Source organism: Ranitomeya variabilis, chromosome 2 (assembly GCF_051348905.1).
Source record: "Ranitomeya variabilis isolate aRanVar5 chromosome 2, aRanVar5.hap1, whole genome shotgun sequence".
NCBI classification, from domain to species: Eukaryota; Metazoa; Chordata; class Amphibia; order Anura; family Dendrobatidae; genus Ranitomeya; species Ranitomeya variabilis.
The window spans coordinates 1,072,171,214-1,072,191,618 of record NC_135233.1 but is presented as its reverse complement, the minus strand read 5'-3'; the positions used below and the strand labels follow the sequence as shown (position 1 = coordinate 1,072,191,618).

Genomic DNA, 20,405 nt, shown 5'->3' with positions numbered 1-20,405 from the left:
GGTAGTTCAAGCCCCACGTTACAGCTTCCGGGTGACATACTCCTCCTGTTCCCCTACGTCATATACAGCATGCATCACGTCACCCAATGACGCAGAGTTGTCACGTGGGGCCCGAATTTCCAGTTTAGTGTTACATGAACCAGCTACTGCTACATACAGCACCATTCTACAGCGACAGACGTCGCACATACCAGCGTGGCTGTATGCAGCTATTCCAGTAAACTGGTGGCAATCAGGTAATCCCCCTCACACCATGCTTCACATACACTTAAAAGCTGTTCTTACTCTGATCATCTCCTCACAATTCTTGTAGGCGACCAATCACCACATATACACTTTCCTTTTTCCCTTCATTACCTAACTTTCACTTTCTCAGGTAACACCTCTTTCATAATACTCACCCTATCACGCAATATGGATGTCATGTTTCACAGTCTGAAATAAATAATTATCCACAACCCAGCACCTATTCCCTTCTGTTATGAAATGAGCGCCCCTAGAGGCGACAACTGGAATCTCTTCCCAGATTATAGTCGAGTATCTCCTGTATCCTTTTGATAACTCGTCTTCCAGCATCACAGTTTGTATAATCAATAATTCTATTACAATGTTGAAATTGTTGTACAATAATTACACAGGTTACCTTAATTTTCCTGATATAATATTCTGTTGTTTGATGTATTCTTTATAAAATGTATTTGGAGGACACAGAGTTCAAAATAGAACTTTAGACAAAAAGAATATTGTACATAATGTTTGAAATCTTGATAATCGTTGTATTATGCATATCACAATTTTGATCCCCTTTTTTATTTATAATCCCCCTTTTTTCTGTCCAATCCCCACAGCTCTGGTGAAGATCTGACTGTAAGACTGAAAACATTAAACTTTTATGATTGCTTGAATAAAAGAATGTCCATTCACTGAAAATTCATCTGAGTGCTAAGTTTTACTGTTATTATAGATTATACAATGTTTTTATCAAGCACATTATAACTCTTGGGCAGTGGCTAATAGAATGGTATTTAATAGGGAGGAATGCAAGATTCTACATCTAGGCAAGAAATGGGAGGAATAGAACTAAGCAACAGCATGTGTGAAAAAGAATTGGTATACTAATAGATCACAGACTGCACATGAGCCAATAGTGTGATGCAGCAGCAAAAAAGCAAATAGTTCCAGGATGTATTAAGAGAAGCATAGAGTCTAGCTCACATGAAGTAACTATCCCCCTCTACTCCTTGGTCAGGCCTCATATGGAATACTGTGTCCAGTTCTGAGGATTACATTTTAAAAATACATTGAAAAACTGGAGCAAGTTCAGAGGAGAGCTACCAGGATGGTGAGCGGACTGCAAAGTATGTCCTACGAGGAACAGTTAAAGGATTACTACATACTGTGTGCTGTTTACTGGCCCCAAAGACTGACACCAGCAGAGATAAGCCTATACTGGTCCTCTATTTCCATCTGAACGTCTTATCATAGGGTATTTGGTAGGAGTCTAGGGACAGCCAATGCACGAGTGGGGGAAAAAATCTCCTGCCATCTTAGGGTGCCATCCTACGCAAGCAGGAGGGTATGCAGTACTACCGTTACTCAGGCCTAGTGTGCCCTTTCTTCACATCGGCTCTAAGTGTGTATATGTTGCACTTACGGTGGGGCACAAAACTTTAGCAAACTTATCTAACCACTTAGGCTATATTACCAAGTAAACTATGGCTCCCCCTCATAGATGCAATAGCTGGTCATCCATTCTGTAGTTTCAGAAGGTTTTATCTTTATCGACAGCCCTTTAGAAGCTTCGTTATACATTCCCTTTATTAGTTATTCCTCAGTTGAGGCTTTTTTGTACGGTCATTGCCAACTACTATTATGTGTCATCTACAGAGAAGGAAATAATTATTTGATCCCATGCTGATTTTGTAAGTTTGCCCACTGACAAATACATGAGTAGTCTATCATTTTAAGGGTAATTTATTTTTACTATTGAGAGATAGAAAATCAAAAATAATATCCAGAAAATCACATTGTATAAATTATATAAATTAATTTGCATCTTGCAGTGAGGCTAAGTGCACACGTTGCAGAATTGCAGCGGAAATTTCTGTGGCAATTCTGCAACTCCTGCCGCGGGTATATCGCATGCGGAATTGTCATGCATATTCGCGCTAAAAACTAGCGTTTTGCAAGCATAATGTAGCATCGCTTGGAAAACTGATTGACAGGTTGGTCACACTTCGCAAACATAGTGTTTGACAAGTGTGACCAACTTTTTACTATTGATGCAGCCTATGTAGCATCAATAGTAAAAGACAGAATGTTAAAAATAATTAAAAAATTTAAAAAATGGTTATTCTCACCTTCCGCAGACAGCCGATCTCCTCAGCGGCTTCCGTTCCTATAGATGCTTTGTGTGCAGGACCTTCGATGCCGTCGCGGTCACGTGACCGCGACGTCATCGCGGTCATGTGACCACGACGTCATCGCAGGTCCTTCACACACAGCATCACTGGGAACAGAAGCGGCAGCGTGCACCGCTGAATGGCTGGAAGACTCCGGGGCCATCAGAGGGTGAGTATATCACGATTTTTTATTTTAATTCTTTTTATTTTTAACAATTATATGGTGCCCAGTCCGTGGATGAGAAGTCTCCTCTCCTCCACCCAGGGTACCAACCGCACATGATCTGCTTACTTCCCGCATGGTGGGCATAGCCCCATGCGGGAAGTAAGCAGATCAATGCATTCCTAGGTGTGCGGAATCCCCGCGATTCCACAAATTTAATGAACATGCTGCGTTTTTTTCTGGAATGCGATTCCGCTCAGGAAAACAACGCAGCATGAGCACAAAAAATGCGGATTGCATTCTATTAAATAGGATGCTTAATGTGAGCATTTTTTGGGCGGTTTTATAGCAAAAAAACACGAAAAAAACACAAAAAATCTGCTACGTGTGCACACAGCCTGAGAAATAAGTATTTGATCCCACTGGCAAACAAGATTTAATACTTGCTGTCAAAACCCTTGTTGGCAAGCACAGCAGTCGGACGTTTTTTGTAGTTGATGATGAGGTCCGCGCACATGTCAGGAGGAATTTTGGTCCACTCCTCAGTGCAGATCATCTCTAAATCATTAAGATTTTGAGACTGTCACATGACAACTTGGAGCTTCAACTCCCTCCATAAGTTTTCTATGGGTTTAAGGTCTAGAGACTGGCTAGGCAACTCCATGACCTTAATGTGCTTCCTTTTGAGCCACTCCTTTGTTGCCTTGGCTGCATGTTTTGGGTTACTGTCTTGCTGAAAGACCTAGCCACGACCCATTTTTAATGTCCGGGTGGAGGGAAGGAGGTTGTCTTTCAGGATTTTACGGTACATGGCTCCATCAATTCTCCCATTGATGCAGTGAAGTAGTCCTGTGCCCTCAGCAGAGAAACACCCCCAAAGCATAACATCTCCACCTCCATGCTTGACAGTGGGGACGGTGTTCTTTGGGTCATAGGCAGCATTTCTCTTCACCAGGCCTCCACAGTCACCAGATCTGAACCCAATGGAGATGGTTTGGGGTGAGCTGGACCGCATAGTGAAGGCAAAAGGGCCAACAAGTGCTAAGCATCTCTGGGAACTCCTTCAAGATTGTTGGAAGACCATTCCCGGTGACTACCTCTTGAAGCTCATCAAGAGAATGCCAAGAGTGTGCAAAGCAGTCATGAAAGCAAAAGGTGGCTACTTTGAAGAACCTAGAATATAAGACAGATTTTCAGTTGATTCAAATTTTTTTGTTAAGTATATAATTCCACATGTGTTAATTCATAGTTTTGATGCCTTCAGTGTGAATGTACAATTTTCATAGTCATGAAAATACGGAAAACCTTTAAATGAGAAGGTGTGTCCAAACGTTTGGTCTGTACTGTATGTAGACAGAGTAGTGTAGTTTTAGGACGGTAGCCACCTCACTAGACTACCCCCTGTTAACCTTTAGCCCTCAGTACACTTTTTTGCACTTTGCACCTTATTCCTTTTTGTTTGGGTCAGTTTTTTATATATATGTAATAAAAGGTTTTTTTTCTAAAGGTTATTTTAGGTAAGCCTCATTATACACCCTTTTTTCATACCTCTTTGCGTCAGCCCTAAATGTAGGTTGATAATTTTTAATTTTTATGCCTTTTCAACAGGTCATAGTCATACCACACAAAATAGTTAATGAATAACATTTCCCATATATCTACTTTATATCAGTATAATTTTTTAAATATCCTTTTATTTTGTTAGGAACTGAAGAGTTAAACATTTACCAGCAATTTAAATTTTTCACCAAATTTTACAAAATCTATTTTTTATAAGCCTATTTAGTTTTTGTCTTATTTTGCGAATTATGACATGTACAAGCCAGTCAAAGGCAAATAGGTCACTCTTTTGTTTCCACCGGGTTAATGCAGCCCTAGGTGCACCTGTTAATCAGCGGCTATTAATATGATCCGTAGAAGGTTTTACTTTACCTGTTTCTGTTTGATCAGAAAATAATCTATAAGACTTCTCTGGTCATTTGCATCCAGTCGATTCCTCTTTTTAATGAAGATCTCTCTAATAAAGGCATCAAATTCATCACTATTTTGCCGGACGGTTTTGTGACTTCCTGGAATCCAACTCATCAGGAATGGAAACGCATTGTACAACTATGGAGGAAAATGTTAAGGAAGACATTACATTTGTGTGCAGTGTCGGACTGGGGTGCTAAGGACCCACTAGGAACATTGTTTCTGGGAGTCGACACTTCTGCTACATGCAATTATTACCTAGCACATTCATTGTGAATGGCTGCTCTTTTCTGCACAATCTGTGGGTATGCCATAAATGCATGACATGGGACCACCTGTATTATAATTTAGTTGAGCTCCTTTAATGCACATATATATTGTACACATTAAAACGGCGTCCGCTAAGAGTACTTATTCCCTCATCGCCATTTTAAAATGGAAATTGGGAATAAGGCTGCAGTGCCCTCTAGAGATGGAAAATCTACAGGGTCTCAGCTATCAGAGATAGCAGAGACCCCAGAGAGCATGATCAGGGCTGGATTTTACGGTGTCTGATTACGTGATCCCCGTTATTAAGTGATTAATGGCAATCACAAAAAAGTGTACCAGCTGTTTCAATGATTTTTTCTCTCTTCTGATATGATATACTGTACATATCAGAGAAGAGATAAGTGATGCATCCCAAGACCCCTCCCGGTACCTCTGCCACCCCCGGTTAGTCCTGCCCCCCAACCAGCATCATCTTCCTGGAAAAAAAAATGGCAGGCGCATGTGCAGTGCGCCTACCGAGACCTGCCTTGTCGGTGCCCAGCAACAATAGGACATTTTTCCTATTGGTTCCTTTTGATCACTGTGATAGATCCTATCACAGAGATCAAAATAAAAAAAAATCTAAATCAAACCCCCTCTGTTACTCTTTAGTTAGATAAAAATGATATTTTTATTTTTTATTTTTTTTTCTATTTTTTGCATTTGGGCTTAGGGTTGGGGTTGGGGTTAAGATGGTTAGGGTTATGGCTGTGTTAGGGTTAGGGGTGTGTTAGGGTTGGGGTTAGGGTTGTGTTAGGTTTAGGGGTGTGCTAGGGTTGGGGTTAGGGTTGTGTTGGGGTTAGGGGTGTGCTAGGGTTGCGGTTGAGGTTAGAATTGGGTTTTTTCAAAATTTAAAAAAATTACGTTATCATTTTAGTAAATATTATTATTTCAGTCAGTCATTGCATGTAAAATCACTTAGCCGTCTACCTTCTAATCTACTAGACACAAAACAAGTGATGAACGTTTTATTGTCAGTGCCGGCATCTCTGCATGATCCCTCTTTCTCCTCCTGGCAGGAACGCCAGCATGCTCACCTACACATCTGCTCTGCTCCGCTCTTGAGCCATGACTGCTTCCTCCCAGAACCTACGCACTGTTGAATGGTTTCCTGGGACTGTGCTTAAGGCATGGGACTGTACTTAAGACACGCACACGTGCATTTCCCACTTCTTAAAGGGGCAGTGAGCACACTTCTGAAATGTCCCAGTAAATAGCTGGGAGACATCAGATATTTAAGGCACCCTCCCCTATAGGGAAGTGTCTTAGCAACTTTAGAGATTAGGGTTTACACTTCCACTTTAGTTGTAAGGTCCCTTGATCCTTCCTGCCTGAACCTGATCTTGTCCATCCTGTATGAATCTAGTCCTAAACCTGTCCTGCCTGTACCAAGTCCTGTTCCAGACCCGCCTAGTCCACACCTGTACCTCTACCCTCACCTGTGTAGTCTGAATCTGGACCTGTGATCCTGCACCTGAGTCTGTCCTGTGTTCCTGAATCTGTAATGCTGTGCATGTTGAAGTATCCATTCTGTCAACCAGCCATGCAGTCCTATTTAGAACCTGCTCTGTCTAACCAGCATTACAGCACCCATTCCTCCTGTTAAACAGTTCCTAACTGGCCTGACTTTCCGAGTCTATCTCTTTTTCACTGTTCCTTTGGAGTCAGCTGCTGCAGCTTCGGGGTCTGTCCTGGAGTGCACCTGGCGTCTACCTGTGACTGAAGTCTAACCACACCATTAGGGGCTCTAGTGAAGAACCCGGTGGTTGCTTACTTACGTCCCTCTAGGCTCTCCCCAGTCCATGGCATAAAGGTCCAACAATCACTAGCGTTACATATGTCAATAAATTTTTTACCTATTTCATATCCATCTATTAGCTAAAAATGCTGCTCGATGGAAGACTTTGGTCTCGATTCATGAGAGTGTTTACACTAAAGTCAATCAATGTAAGGATTTAATAGTATACATCCCGGCAGCCAAATTTAAATAGGCTGACCCACCAATCACACCTGATGAGCATTTCACGAATGCTTTGTCTCGGGTCACCACTGGACCCCTTTGTCGGTACGCCTGACGAAGGATTTGTGAAACGCACACCTGGTTCGTTGGTTGGGTGAGCCTATTTTATCTTGGCTACCAGGATCTATACTATTATATACCCACATTGATAGACTTTTTAATTCAAAACAATTTTGCTGTCACATCTATAGGTAACTTTGGCTGTGTACAAGTAGCAGCCAAGTCTAGAAAAGTTCCATGCCAATGGATGGATCCTGATGATTTATAGATCTGGAGAAGTTTAGCGAGTGTGGGAAAGATTCCAGTGCTGTGCCTTTTAAGCTCAGACCCAGCTGAGCTGCTATAACTTCTTCTACAACTGTAGATCCGCCGCTAGTAGAACCTAAATAACCATAGTTTCTCCACATGTGAAACAAGGAAGAATAAAATTTTTAAGAATTATGAAAATAGACAATTAAGAGTGTAATAGCGTAAATCAGCTCCCAAAGGCAGCCAAATTTTTATCTTTACAGTGGTGCCACCTTTCCGCCCTGTTTGCCACTGACTAAATTATAATAAAAACAATGTGACAGTAACACACTTACCAAGGCCATTGGGCTACCAGCAATCCTTATATTTTCCATTACTATTGTCAAAAGTCTTTGAAGTTTTGGATCATCATAGTCAAAGCGATGGCCAAGTAGTATAGATACGATAATATTAGTGACCGCGGCATTCATTATCATGGTGTTATTAAAAGGTTCACCTAAAATAATAATAAAAGAATGGTAAAATAATGGGCACTCTTATGATTATTGTTATTTATTTTTAAAGCACCATTAATTCTAGGGTGCAGCACATGTGAAATGGATCTGATGCAGAAGACAAGTAGATCATGCTCTTATGAGTTTGTGGTCTACAGGGTAATGGGGGGAAATACTAGGTCCTGGTGTTGCGTCAGTCCTGGTGGTAGTAAGGTGGCAGTGGGGTTATTGCAGGCTGTAGACTTTTCTAAACAGATGTGTTTTCGGGTTCGGGCTGAAGGCTCCATATGTGGAAGACAATTGGACATGCTGAGACACTGAATTCCAGAGGATGGCAGATGCTCAGGAAAAATCGTAGAGCTGTTTGGATGAGGAATATGCAAGAGTAGAAGAAAGAAGGGGACTTTTGAGAAACAGAGATTAAGTGTGGGAGGATAGTTTAAAGACATACTGTACATATAGAAGAGACATATTATGCATGGCTTGGTTGGTCATTGTTAGCCTTTAAGGGGTAATGTTTCTCCTTGTCGACAGTGACATGACTAGCTTGGCATGTCAATGTGAGGAGGCTTATAAGACCTGCAATGGTCCTATGGGAAATTAAATATGTAGATTGCCTTTTCAGAGAGGAATAGGACTTGAATTCTGGTCACTGTTGGTAACCGAAACTGAATTAGCTAGGGAAATGGGATCCACTGAAGGGATGAGCAAAGGGTAAAGGTGAAGAAGTAGCTAAGGGAAAGGTGGTTTAATCGAGCAGTGCAGTTAAAGGGATGCTCCGAAGGCAAAGTCGTTTTGCTCCTAACTCCTTATATATTTGATGCTATAATCTAAGCTTTTTTCTAATATACTTGCTTTAAAAATTCCCTACCGCTCCGAAACTGCATTGTCTAACAGCTATTGTATTTTTCCCTACTACCCTTGTGATGACAAATTCATTTGGGTATCCCAGTGCATGCTGGGATACTCACATGAATCTTCTTCAGAGGAAAGGGCAGAGACTGTGGGAGTTTCTGCCCCTCACCGAAACAAAGTGTCATCAGTGACACTTATTTTAGGGGCACGGCTGTCCCTGCTGTCTCTCCGGTGAGTGCAGTGTGCTGTCTCTCCTCCTTCCTGGACCCCTTTGTCTGATTAGATGAATAATAATAAGCCGGGAACAGAGCGGTATCACTATACCCAGTAATCCAGGAGACTAGAGCCGCCCCTCGCATGTGATGTTGTAGTGACCCAGTCCAGAGTGTGTCCTTCCCTTTAAGTAATCCTGCATTGTGAGTAGCTTCTGTGCACTACAGCTCACTCTCTAACTGCCCCTCTACATTATCCCCTGCATTTTTGAACTGTAATTCTCCATTTCTAGTCACCTCCATTTTAGATGCTATGCATTTCCCATTTGCTGTGTTCTGGCGCCACCTAATGGAGAAAGTGCACAATGCCTCATAATTATTGTTTTGTAAGGATCTGAGATGTGAATTCGGTGTCCTATTGGCCAGCTCCTAGTCACATGGTCAATAGGAGGAGCTGTTTTCCAGGCAAGTCTAGAATGTTCTTTAGTCTGAGGGATGCCCTCAGGGAGAACAGACCACACGTGGAGGCTGTTATTGCTGCAAGATCTCCTGCAAGAGAGCCTAAGAGCCTGGGCTCCCTCTAAAACCTCTACATACATCATTCTAAAGTCTTTCTGACTGGAATCACCTCAGTTTTTACATTCACCTATAAGTAGACACCATATGGGGGTGGATAACAGGTTTGTCCTGGTCATGACAATTTCACTGGTCTCTTCCGGGCATAGTGACAACACTCGAATGCTGCAGAGAGGTCCAGGAGAATCAGTATGGAGTAGTTGTTAGAAGATAATTAGAGACTTTTTTGAGGTTTGTAATAGTTATATCCTTGCACATAGTGGGAAGTTTTATAATTATTATATATTTGTGAATAAAAACAGTATTATAGTAGTTGTACTCTTGTACATAGGGGCAGTATTATAGTAGTTATATTCTTGTACATAGGGGCAGTATTATAGTAGTAATATTCTTGTACATAGGATAAGTATTATAGTAGTTATATTCCCGTACATAGTAGCAGTATTATAGTAGTTATATTCTTATACATAGGGGCAGTATTATAGTAGTTATATTCTTGTACATAGGAGCAGTATTATAGTAGTTATATTCTTGTACATAGGGGCAGTAGTATAGTAGTTATATTCTTGTACATAGGGGCAGTATTATAGCAGTTATATTCTTGTACATAGGAGCAGTATTATAGTAGTTATATTCTTGTATATAGGAGCAGTATTATAGTAGTTATATTCCTGTACATAGGAGCAGTATTATAGTAGTTATATTCTTGTACATAGGAGCAGTATTATAGTAGTTATATTCTTGTACATAGGAGCAGTATTATAGTAGTTATATTCTTGTACATAGGAGTAGTATTATAGTAGTTATATTCTTGTACATAGGGGCAGTATTATAGTAGTTATATTCTTGTACATAGGGGCAGTATCATAGTAGTTATATTCTTGTACATAGGGGACAGTATTATAGCAGTTACATTCTTGTAAATAGGGGACAGTATTATAGTAGTTATATTCTTGTACATAGGGGCAGTATTATAGTAGTAATATTCTTGTACATAGGAGCAGTATTATAGTAGTTATATTCCCGTACATAGCGGGCAGTATTACAGTAGTTATATTCTTGTACATAGGAGCAGTATTATAGTAGTTTTATTCTTGTACATAGGGGCAGTATTATAGTAGTTATATTCTTTTGCATAGGTTCAGTATTATAGTAGTTATATTCTTGTACATGGGGCAGTATTATAGTATTTATATTCTTGTAATAGGGGCAGTATTACAGTAGTTATATTCTTGTACATAGCAGCAGTATTAAAGTATATATATTCTTGTACATGGGGCAGTATTATAGTAGTTATATTCTTGTACAATGGGGCTGTATTATAGTAGTTATATTCTTGTATATAGGAGCAGTATTATAGTAGTTATATTCTAGTACATAGGAGCAGTATTATAGTAGTTATATTCTTGTACATAGGAGCAGTATTATAGTAGTTATATTTTTGTACAAAGGAGCAGCATTATAGTAGTTGTACTCTTGTACATAGGGGCAGTATTATAGTAGGTATATTCTTGTACATAGGAGCAGTATTATAGTAGTTGTACTCTTGTACATAGGGGCAGTATTATAGTAGTTATATTCTTGTATATAGGAGCAGTATTATAGTAGTTATATTCTAGTACATAGGAGCAGTATTATAGTAGTTATATTCTTGTACATAGGAGCAGTATTGTAGTAGTTATATTTTTGTACAAAGGAGCAGTATTATAGTAGTTGTACTCTAGTACATAGGGGCAGTATTATAGTAGGTATATTCTTGTACATAGGAGCAGTATTATAGTAGTTGTACTCTTGTACATAGGGGCAGTATTATAGTAGTTATATTCTTGTACATAGGGGCAGTATTATAGCAGTTATATTCTTGTACATAGGGGCAGTATTATAGTAGTTATATTCTTGTACATAGGAGCAGTATTATAGTAGTTGTTCTTTTGTACATAGTGGCAGTATTATAGTAGTTATATTCTTGTACATAGGGGCAGTATTATAGTAGTTATATACTTGTAATAGGGGCAGTATTATAGTAGTTATATTCTTGTACATAGTAGCAGTACTATAGTGTCTATATTCTTGTACATGGGGCAGTATTATAGTAGTTATATTCTTGTACATAGGAGCAGTATTATAGTAGTTATATTTTTGTACATAGGAGCAGTATTATAGTAGTTATATTCTTGTACATAGTGGCAGTATTATAGTAGGTATATTCTTGTACATAGGAGCAGTATTATATTATCTATATTCTTGTATATGGGGCAGTATTATAGTAGTTATATTCTTGTAATAGGGGCAGTATTATAGTAGATATATTCTTGTACATAGCAGCAGTATTATAGTATCTATATTCTTGTACATGGGGCAATATTATAGTAGTTATATTCTTGTACATAGGAGCAGTATTATAGTAGTTATATTTTTGTACATAGGAGCAGTATTATAGTAGTTATATTCTTGTACATAGGGGCAGTATTATAGTAGGTATATTCTTGTACATAGGAGCAATATTATAGTATCTATATTCTTGTACATGGGGCAATATTATATTAGTTATATTATTGTACATAGGAGCAGTATTATAGTAGTTATATTGTTGTACATAGGAGCAGTATTATAGTAGTTATATTCTTGTACATAGAGCAGTATTATAGTAGTTATACTCTTGTACATAGAGGCAGTATTATAGTAGTTATATTCTTGTACATAGGGGCAGTATTATAGTAGTTATATTCTTGTACATAGGAGCAGTATTATAGTAGTTGTACTCTTGTACACAGGGGCAGTATTATAGTAGTTATATTCTTGTACATATGGGCAGTATTATAGTAGTTATATTCTTGTAATATGGGCAGTGTTATAGTAGTTATATTCTTGTATATATGAGCAGTATTATAGTAGTTATATTCTTGTACATAGAGCAGTATTATAGTAGTTATACTCTTGTACATAGAGGCAGTATTATAGTAGTTATATTCTTGTACATAGGGGCAGTATTATAGTAGTTGTACTCTTGTACATAGGGGCAGTATTATAGTAGTTATATTCTTGTACATATGGGCAGTGTTATAGTAGTTATATTCTTGTAATATGGGCAGTGTTATAGTAGTTATATTCTTGTATATAGGAGCAGTATTATAGTATCTATATTCTTGTACATGGGGCAGTATTATAGTAGTTATATTCTTGTAATAGGGGCAGTATTATAGTAGTTATATTCTTGTACATAGCAGCAGTATTATAGTATCTATATTCTTGTACATGGGGCAGTATTATAGTAGTTATATTCTTGTACATAGGAGCAGTATTATAGTAGTTATATTTTTATACATATGAGCAGTATTATAGTAGTTATATTCTTGTACATAGGAGCAGTATTATAGTAGTTGTACTCTTGTACATAGGGGCAGTATTATAGTAGTTATATTCTTGTACATAGGGGCAGTATTATAGTAGTTATATTCTTGTACATAGGGGCAGTATTATAGTAGTTATATTCTTGTACATAGGGGCAGTATTATAGTAGTTATATTCTTGTACATAGGGGCAGTATTATAGTAGTTATATTCTTGTACATAGGAGCAGTATTATGGTAGTTGTACTCTTGTACATAGGGGCAGTATTATAGTAGTTATATTCTTGTACATAGGGGCAGTATTATAGTAGTTATATTCTTGTACATGTGGCAGTATTATAGTAGTTATATTCTTGTACATAGGAGCAGTATTATGGTAGTTGTACTCTTGTACATAGGAGCAGTATTATAGTAGCTATATTCTTGTACATGGGGCAGTATTATAGTAGTTATATTCTTGTACATAGGGGCAGTATTATAGTAGTTATATTCTTGTACATAGGAGCAGTATTATCTACTATATAATCGTCTAATTCTGTCTGTTTGTCTGTAACGGAAATCCCGCGTCGTTGTTTGGTCTCGCCAGCTGCCCATGACCAATCAGCGACAGGCGCAGTCCGGCCTCGAATTGGCATGGGATTTGAACCACGATTCGCTGATTGGTCGCGGCCGGCAGGGCGCGACCAATCAGTGATATTGGCGTTGGATTTAAACACTGCTTCACTGATAATGTATATATTTTACCCGGAAAATCCTGTGTATTCATTGCATTATTCTTAAATCTTCATAAATAAACTACAAGCATATTGTAATAATTATAGGGGTTAACTCAGGAGACTCTTTGCGTGGAACAAGACAACTACAGGACACAGTTTTATAAGTGGTAAAGTCTATATTATCACACAGTGATTCAAACAGGTGCAGAGAGAAACTCAAGTCCACAACACTTGGTGCAAATAATAAGCGCAGCTTAGCAGTCTATAGGAAACTTCAGAGAAAAATGCAATCAAGCAGAAAGTCTATGAAGCACAGTTATTCTTGAGGATACTTGACACGAATAAATCCTTGTCTTAGTCCAGACACAGATAGATATGCTTATTAGGCAGTTCAAATCATATCTTAGCTCAACCAGGGAGGCCTGGTTAATAGTCTCAGGTTATTGAAAAGCAGAAACAGCTTACATGTCCAGCAAATGCAGATGGAAGTAAACACGAGCAGCAGATGAAGGAGGATTACTGGAAACTGGTGTATGCAGCAGGAACTCAGAGCAGAGTAGCAGGATCACCACACAGGTTCACAGGAGCAGGTGTATAGCCAGGGAGTAATCAGAGGTCAGGAACTGGATGCAAGGCAGAATACTCTAGCACAGACTGAAGGCTGGGGTGGAGTTTTATAGCAGGAAGACACAGTGCAGATGAGACCAAAGACGCCATCTTGGAAAAGGGCAGTAATGCACAAAAGGTAAAAAATGTTCAGAATCCTGACACATATGCTAGAATACCCAATGTGTTAGAATCGGGCTACCATCTAGTAGTAGTTATATTCTTGTACATAGGGGTAGTATTATAGTAGTTATATTCTTGTACATAGGGGCAGGATTATAATAGTTATATTCTTGTACATAGGAGCAATATTATAGTAGTTATATTCTTGTACATATGAGCAGTATTATAGTAGTTATATTCTTGCACATAGGAGCAGTATTATAGTAGTTATGTTCTTGTACATAGGAGCAGTATTATAGTAGCTATATTCTTGTACATAGGGGCAGTATTATAGTAGTTATATTCTTGTATATAGAGAGCAGTATTATAGTAGCTATATTCTTGTACATAGGGGCAGTATTATAGTAGCTATATTCTTGTACATACAGGGCAGTATTATAGTAGTTATCTTTCACATAGGAACAGTATTATAGTAGTTATATTCTTGTACATAGGAGCAGTATTGTAGTAGCTATATTCTTGTACTGGGAGCAGTATTATAGTAGTTATAGGCTTGTACATAGGGGCAGTATTAAAGTAGTTATATTCTTGTACATAGGAGCAGTATTATAGTAGTTATATTCTTGTACATAGGGGGCAGTATTATAGTAGTTATAGTCTTGTACATAGGGGCAGTATTATAGTAGTTATATTCTTATACATAGATGACAGTATTATAGTAGTTATATTCTTGTACATATTGCCAATATTATAGTAGCAACTTTCTTGTACATAGGAGCAGTACTATAGTAGTTATATTCTTGTATACAGGAGCAGTATTATAGAAGCTATATTCCTGTACATAGGAGCAGTATTTGTTCTGAATTCCGTTCTTGGGCTCCCTCTGGTGGTTTCTGGTGGAACTTAGCAGCTGCATTCACTAATCGGTTCCCTGGTCTTGTTATTTAACTGGGCTCTTGTCTGTAGTCAATGCCAGCTGTCAATGTTCCTCCTGTGGACTCAGTCCTTTCCTGGAAGTGCTCTGTTGGCCAGTTCATTTCAGCTTAAGATAAGTCTGCTAGTTTTTGGGGTATTTCCCTGCTTATGACCTTCAGTTCAAGTTAATGTTATGTCTTTTTGTCCAGCTTGCCAGTATGAATTATTGCGTCTAGTTGGAAGCTCTGGGGTAGCAGATTTGCCCCTCCACACCGTGAGTCGGTGTGGAGGTTATTTTTTGTAAACTCTGCGTGGATATTTAGTTTTTTAATACTGACCGCACAGTAGCCTTTTCTATCTCTGTCTATTTAGATAGTTTTGGCCTCCTTTGCTAAAATCTAGTTTCATTTCTGAGTTCGTCATTTCCCTCTCCACTCACCGTCAATATTTGTGGGGGGCTATCTTTCCTTGGGGGGTTTCTCTGAGGCGAGATAGTTTTCCGTTTCCATCTTCAGGGGTAGTTAGCTCTTAGGCTGTGAAGAGGCGTCTAGGCAGAGATAGGAAAGCTCCACGGCTATTTCTAGTGTTGGTGTTAGGTGTAGGGCTTGCGGTCAGTAAAGTTACCACCTCCTCAGAGCTTGTACATTATTGGTTTTACCCACCAGGTCATTTCAGCACTGCTTCGTACCCATCAGGTCATAACAAGTATTATAGTAGTTATTTTGTCGTACATAGGGGCAGTATTATAGTAGTAACTTTCTTGTACATATGAGCAGTATTATAGTAGCTATATTCTTGTACATAGGAGCAGTATTATAGTAGTTATTTTGTCATCCATAGGGGCAGTGTTATAGTAGTAACTTTCTTGTACATAGGGGTATGATCAGAGAAAGCTTTGGCCCGCAGCCCCCAATGCAACTATTAGCTGCTCAACCATGCTCCTCCAAAACCAACTGCTCCACCCTTCTGTCAAGATCACATCTCACGACTTGCACGCTTGACCCGCTCCCGTTCCACCTCATCCCTAACCTCACCACAGTCTTCATCCCAACCCTATCACACCTCTTCAACCTTTCAGTCACAATTGGTATCTTCCCCTCATCCTTCAAGCATGCCAAGATCACACCCATCCTCAAAATGCCCTCCCTCGACCCACCCTCTGTGTCTAGCTATCGCCCAATATCTCTTCTCCCTTATGCCTCAAAACTACTGGAACAGCATGTCCATCTTGAACTGTCCTCCTACCTCTCTGTCCTCTCTGCCGATCTACCTATCTGGACCCGTCCTCACGCCCTTACTGACCAAAATCCCACAATGTCTGTCTGCTGTTTCAGCCTTCTTTTCTGCTCGATTTCTAAAACTGAACATGGACAAAACAGAATTTATCATCTTTCCCCCATCTCACTCTGCCCCTCCATGAGACCTATCCATAAATGTCAATGGCTGCTCACTTTTCCAGTCCCACATGCTTGGTGCCTCGGGGTGATCCTCGACTCTGCCCTCTCCTTCAAGCCTCATATCCAAGCCCTTGTCTCCTCCTGCTGACTCAAACTCAAAAATATTTCCCGGATCCAGACATTCTTTGACCTTGAAACCACAAAAACGCTAGTCCACGCCCTTATAGTCTCTTGCTTTGATTACAGCAACCTCATACTCTCTGGCATCCCATCTAGCACTCTGGCACCACTCCAATCCATCCTACTCTCTGCTGCCCAAATAATCCACCTGTCCCCCCGTTATTCCTCAGCCTCTCCTCTTTGCCAAGCCAATCACTGGCTTCCTATTGTCCAGAGGCTCTAGTTCAAAACCCTAACTATGACATACAAAGCCATCCACAACCTGTCTCCTCCATACATCTGTGACATGGTTTCCTGGTACTTACCCACATGCAGCCTTCGTTCCTCTCAAGATCTCTTCTTCCCACAACCGCATACAAGACTTTTCCCTTGCTTCCCCCATATTCTCATATTCTGGAACTCTCTACCCCAACACATCAGACTCTCGCCTACCACGGAAACCTTCAACAAGAACCTGATGACCCACCTCATCTGACAAGCCTACAACCTACAGTGATCCTTAGTCTGCTGAATTGCTGCATGACCAGCTCTATTCTCTCCTAGTGTATCCTCACCGATCCCCTGTAGACTGAGAGCCCTCACGGGCAGGGTCCTCTCTCTTTCTGTACTTGTGCGTGCCTTGTATTTCTCAAGTTTATTGTGCTTGTCTATATCTGCCCCTTTTCACATGTAAAGCGCCATGGAATAAATGGCGCTATATAAATGTATAATAATAATAATATTTATAGGGGCAGTATTATAGTAGTTATATTCTTGTACATAGGAGCAGTATTATAGTAGTTATATTCTTGTACATAGGAGCAGTATTATAGTAGTTATATTCTTGTACATAGGAGCAGTATTATAGTAGTTATATTCTTGTACATAGGGGCAGTATTATAGTAGTTATATTCTTGTACATAGGAGCAGTATTATAGTAGTTATATTCTTTTACATAGGAGCAGTATTATAGTAGTTATATTCTTGTACATAGAGGCAGTATCATAGTAGTTATATTCATGTATATATGGAGCAGTATTATAGTAGTTATATTCTTGTACATAGGAGCAGTATTATAGTAGTTATATTCTTGTACATAGAGGCAGTATTATAGTAGTTATATTCTTGTACATAGGAGCAGTATCATAGTAGTTATATTCTTGTTTATAGGGGATAGTATTATAGTAGTTATATACTTGTACATAAGGGGCACCATTATACTAGTTATATTCCTTTCCATAGGAGGCAGTGGGCAGTGTTATAGTGGTTATCCTTTTGTTCATACTATTTCCCACAATCAGCCTGTGGTCCTAACTTTATTTTTGATGAGTCATTTGAGATTGTATTGGAGCACCATCATATGTACACTTTAGCATAATAATACTCATGACTGACCTTTGTAAGAGTTAAATGCTTGCACTAAATAATTGGTTTCCTCATTAATCTTGTCTTCTATGGTTCTTGTCCCCATACCGAAATCACGTAAAGTAGAAATAGTGAATTGTCTCATGGTTTTCCAATTTTGTCCATTAGAGTAAGTAACACCTGAAGAATAGACACACTTAACAGAAAATGTAGCTTGTTTATAATATACGATGTATATAAAATTACATTGTTTAAAACACCCAGTTAGAATGCAAAGCAGAGATATCACATACTGTGCTCAAGTAAAAACTAAAGGGGTTATCTTTACAATGGAGCGATGCAGTGCAAAACCTAAAAGAGAGGCTGAATCAAGGGAACTTTGAGATTTTTACCATATATTAGCAAATTTTTTTGACACTCCTGACAGGTTCTCTTTAAATGGGTCCTTAATTTTTGAAAAACAAGTTGGAGATTTTTAGGGTCTCATCTGTGCTCAACTATCCTTATCAGTGCCACCAGCCTGTCTATTTAACTACTTCTAGCCATGCTCAAGTGGCAATTGGTAGATAGATGATATGTTTTTATTATTAGAGAAAACTTTTTGACAGTGTGGGTGATCAATGAGAGGAACAGGCTGCCACGAGAGGTGGTGAGTTCTCCTCCAATGGAAGTCTTCAAACAGAGGCTGAACAGACATCTGTCTGAGATGGTTTAGTGAATCCTCCATTGAGCAGGGAGTTGGACCAGATGACCCAGGAGGTCCCTCCCAACTCTACCATTCTATGATTCTTTGATAAATTACCTAAGGCTGGTTTTACACTTGCGTTTCGTTGCTCTGCGGATGGCAGCATACTTCCTCCTTGCTTCCTCTGTGAAGCTCCGCCAAGGCTCTGCCTACTGCCGCCTGCGTCCCGCGTTTCCCTGCGTACCTATCTTTAATAATGGAAGCAATTGAGGAAATACGCGGCCATCTGCCACGCAACGAAATGCAAGTGTGAAACCAGCCCAAACTGTAAGCATTGTAAAAGCATTGAGAGAAGGGTTGACGCGGTTGGAGTTCATCAACATACCCAACGTATAGTCTTACTGGCTAATCTTCAAAGTCTTTAAAGGAGTTGTCCACATTTGGGAGTTTTTTTGTTATTTAAATGAAAGCATTTTTGATTATAAATTATTTTTCAAATGGGTTTTATTATAAAATGTAGTACCATTTACATTCTAATACCTCTGTGTTGCACCCTCTATTGCTGGCTGCAGAATAGATAAACTGAAAAATTGTCAATAATTGAATGACGGCAGAGTTTTTAATTCTTTTATGGGGGGTTTTCAGAGTTTTTCATAGCTGATTTATAGCCACAGACCACATCAAAGTTGAATGTACAGTGAAGCAAAAATCCTGTAAAAGCCAAACAGTGCAAAAATTTTAATGAAACCTAAATGCAAAAATGATTTTTATCCCCAAATACATGCTATAATAAAAAAAGAATAATAAATGCCTTTGCAAAAGTGGACAATCCCTTGAAAGCTTGATTTCTAAGCCCTAGGACATCGAATTCTACAAAACAGTTATCATTTATATTTTTAGATTATAAAATAATTGGAACAAAATATAAAAGACGCAAAAAATAGTAACAAAAATAGAATTAAAAGTTCCAATAAAAGACTAAAAAATTGCACACACAAACAGTAAATGTTTACAAAATGCAAAGTTGAGCAGAAAATTAGCAACATTTGCCAGTTTTGGGCAGCTCTGCCAAAATAGGCAAAGTTGAAGTGGATCCAGGGCCTTCAGTGACTGTAGTAGCATTCCTGGTGAGGCATACGGAGCATCTTATTCCTGCATGTCCCTCATTAAGACTTAATTAATTAGGATCGTAATGTCTTTGCAATGGGCAAAATACATTCACTGAGCGTCCTGCTGATCCAGGGTTTAATCCTGTCATCTTCTTCGAGGGACATGAATCTGGCTGAACGGTAAATCATAATTTGTGATTTCCAAAATTGTCTGATATCTTTTCGAAGAATGCTAATTGAGCTTTAAACTCGTCAATGGTTTTACATTATGTTTTGGCTTTTCTGATTTTTAGAGAATCACAACTTTTATTTGGAGAGGAACATCTTGGGCATTGAGAACAAACGCGAAAAGTAAAGCTGCCACACAATATCTATCCTAATGGATGCTGCCTGATTAGAAGAACCGTCTGATTAAAATAATGATACGAAAACTAATGGTGAGGTTTTTTATGACACCATTCACATTGTGATAGTGTTTAGAGGTCTTAATTTTGCATTGAAATTTTTATTTTTGCTCTGCGATTTATACAGCCATTCCACAAGTTTGATTAGGAAAATTGTCTTAACCGATTCCCTTTAAAAGTAAATAAAATACAATTTCTTTATAGAAAATAAGCAAAATTTGCCAAAGAAAACTGAGGTTTACTCATCATTTCCCTTAACATTTATATCATATAACATATATGTTACCATTTCCTCTTGTTATATCATAGAAAACAGGCATGTACGG

General features: G+C 38.9%; 1 protein-coding gene across 1 annotated transcript in view; it reads right to left on the bottom strand.

Annotated features, from left to right (window-relative positions):
• LOC143809011 (cytochrome P450 2C5-like) overlaps window positions 1–17,987 on the bottom strand; it is a 34,581-nt gene extending 16,594 nt beyond the window's left edge. The window contains exons 1-3 of the mRNA XM_077292191.1: window positions 17,912–17,987; window positions 7,450–7,610; window positions 4,498–4,674 (exon numbers count right to left, since the gene is read on the bottom strand). Coding sequence (XP_077148306.1) covers window positions 4,498–4,674; window positions 7,450–7,610; window positions 17,912–17,987 — 414 coding nt within the window. The remainder of the gene's footprint in view (window positions 1–4,497; window positions 4,675–7,449; window positions 7,611–17,911) is intronic.
• Window positions 17,988–20,405: the final 2,418 nt, after the last annotated feature.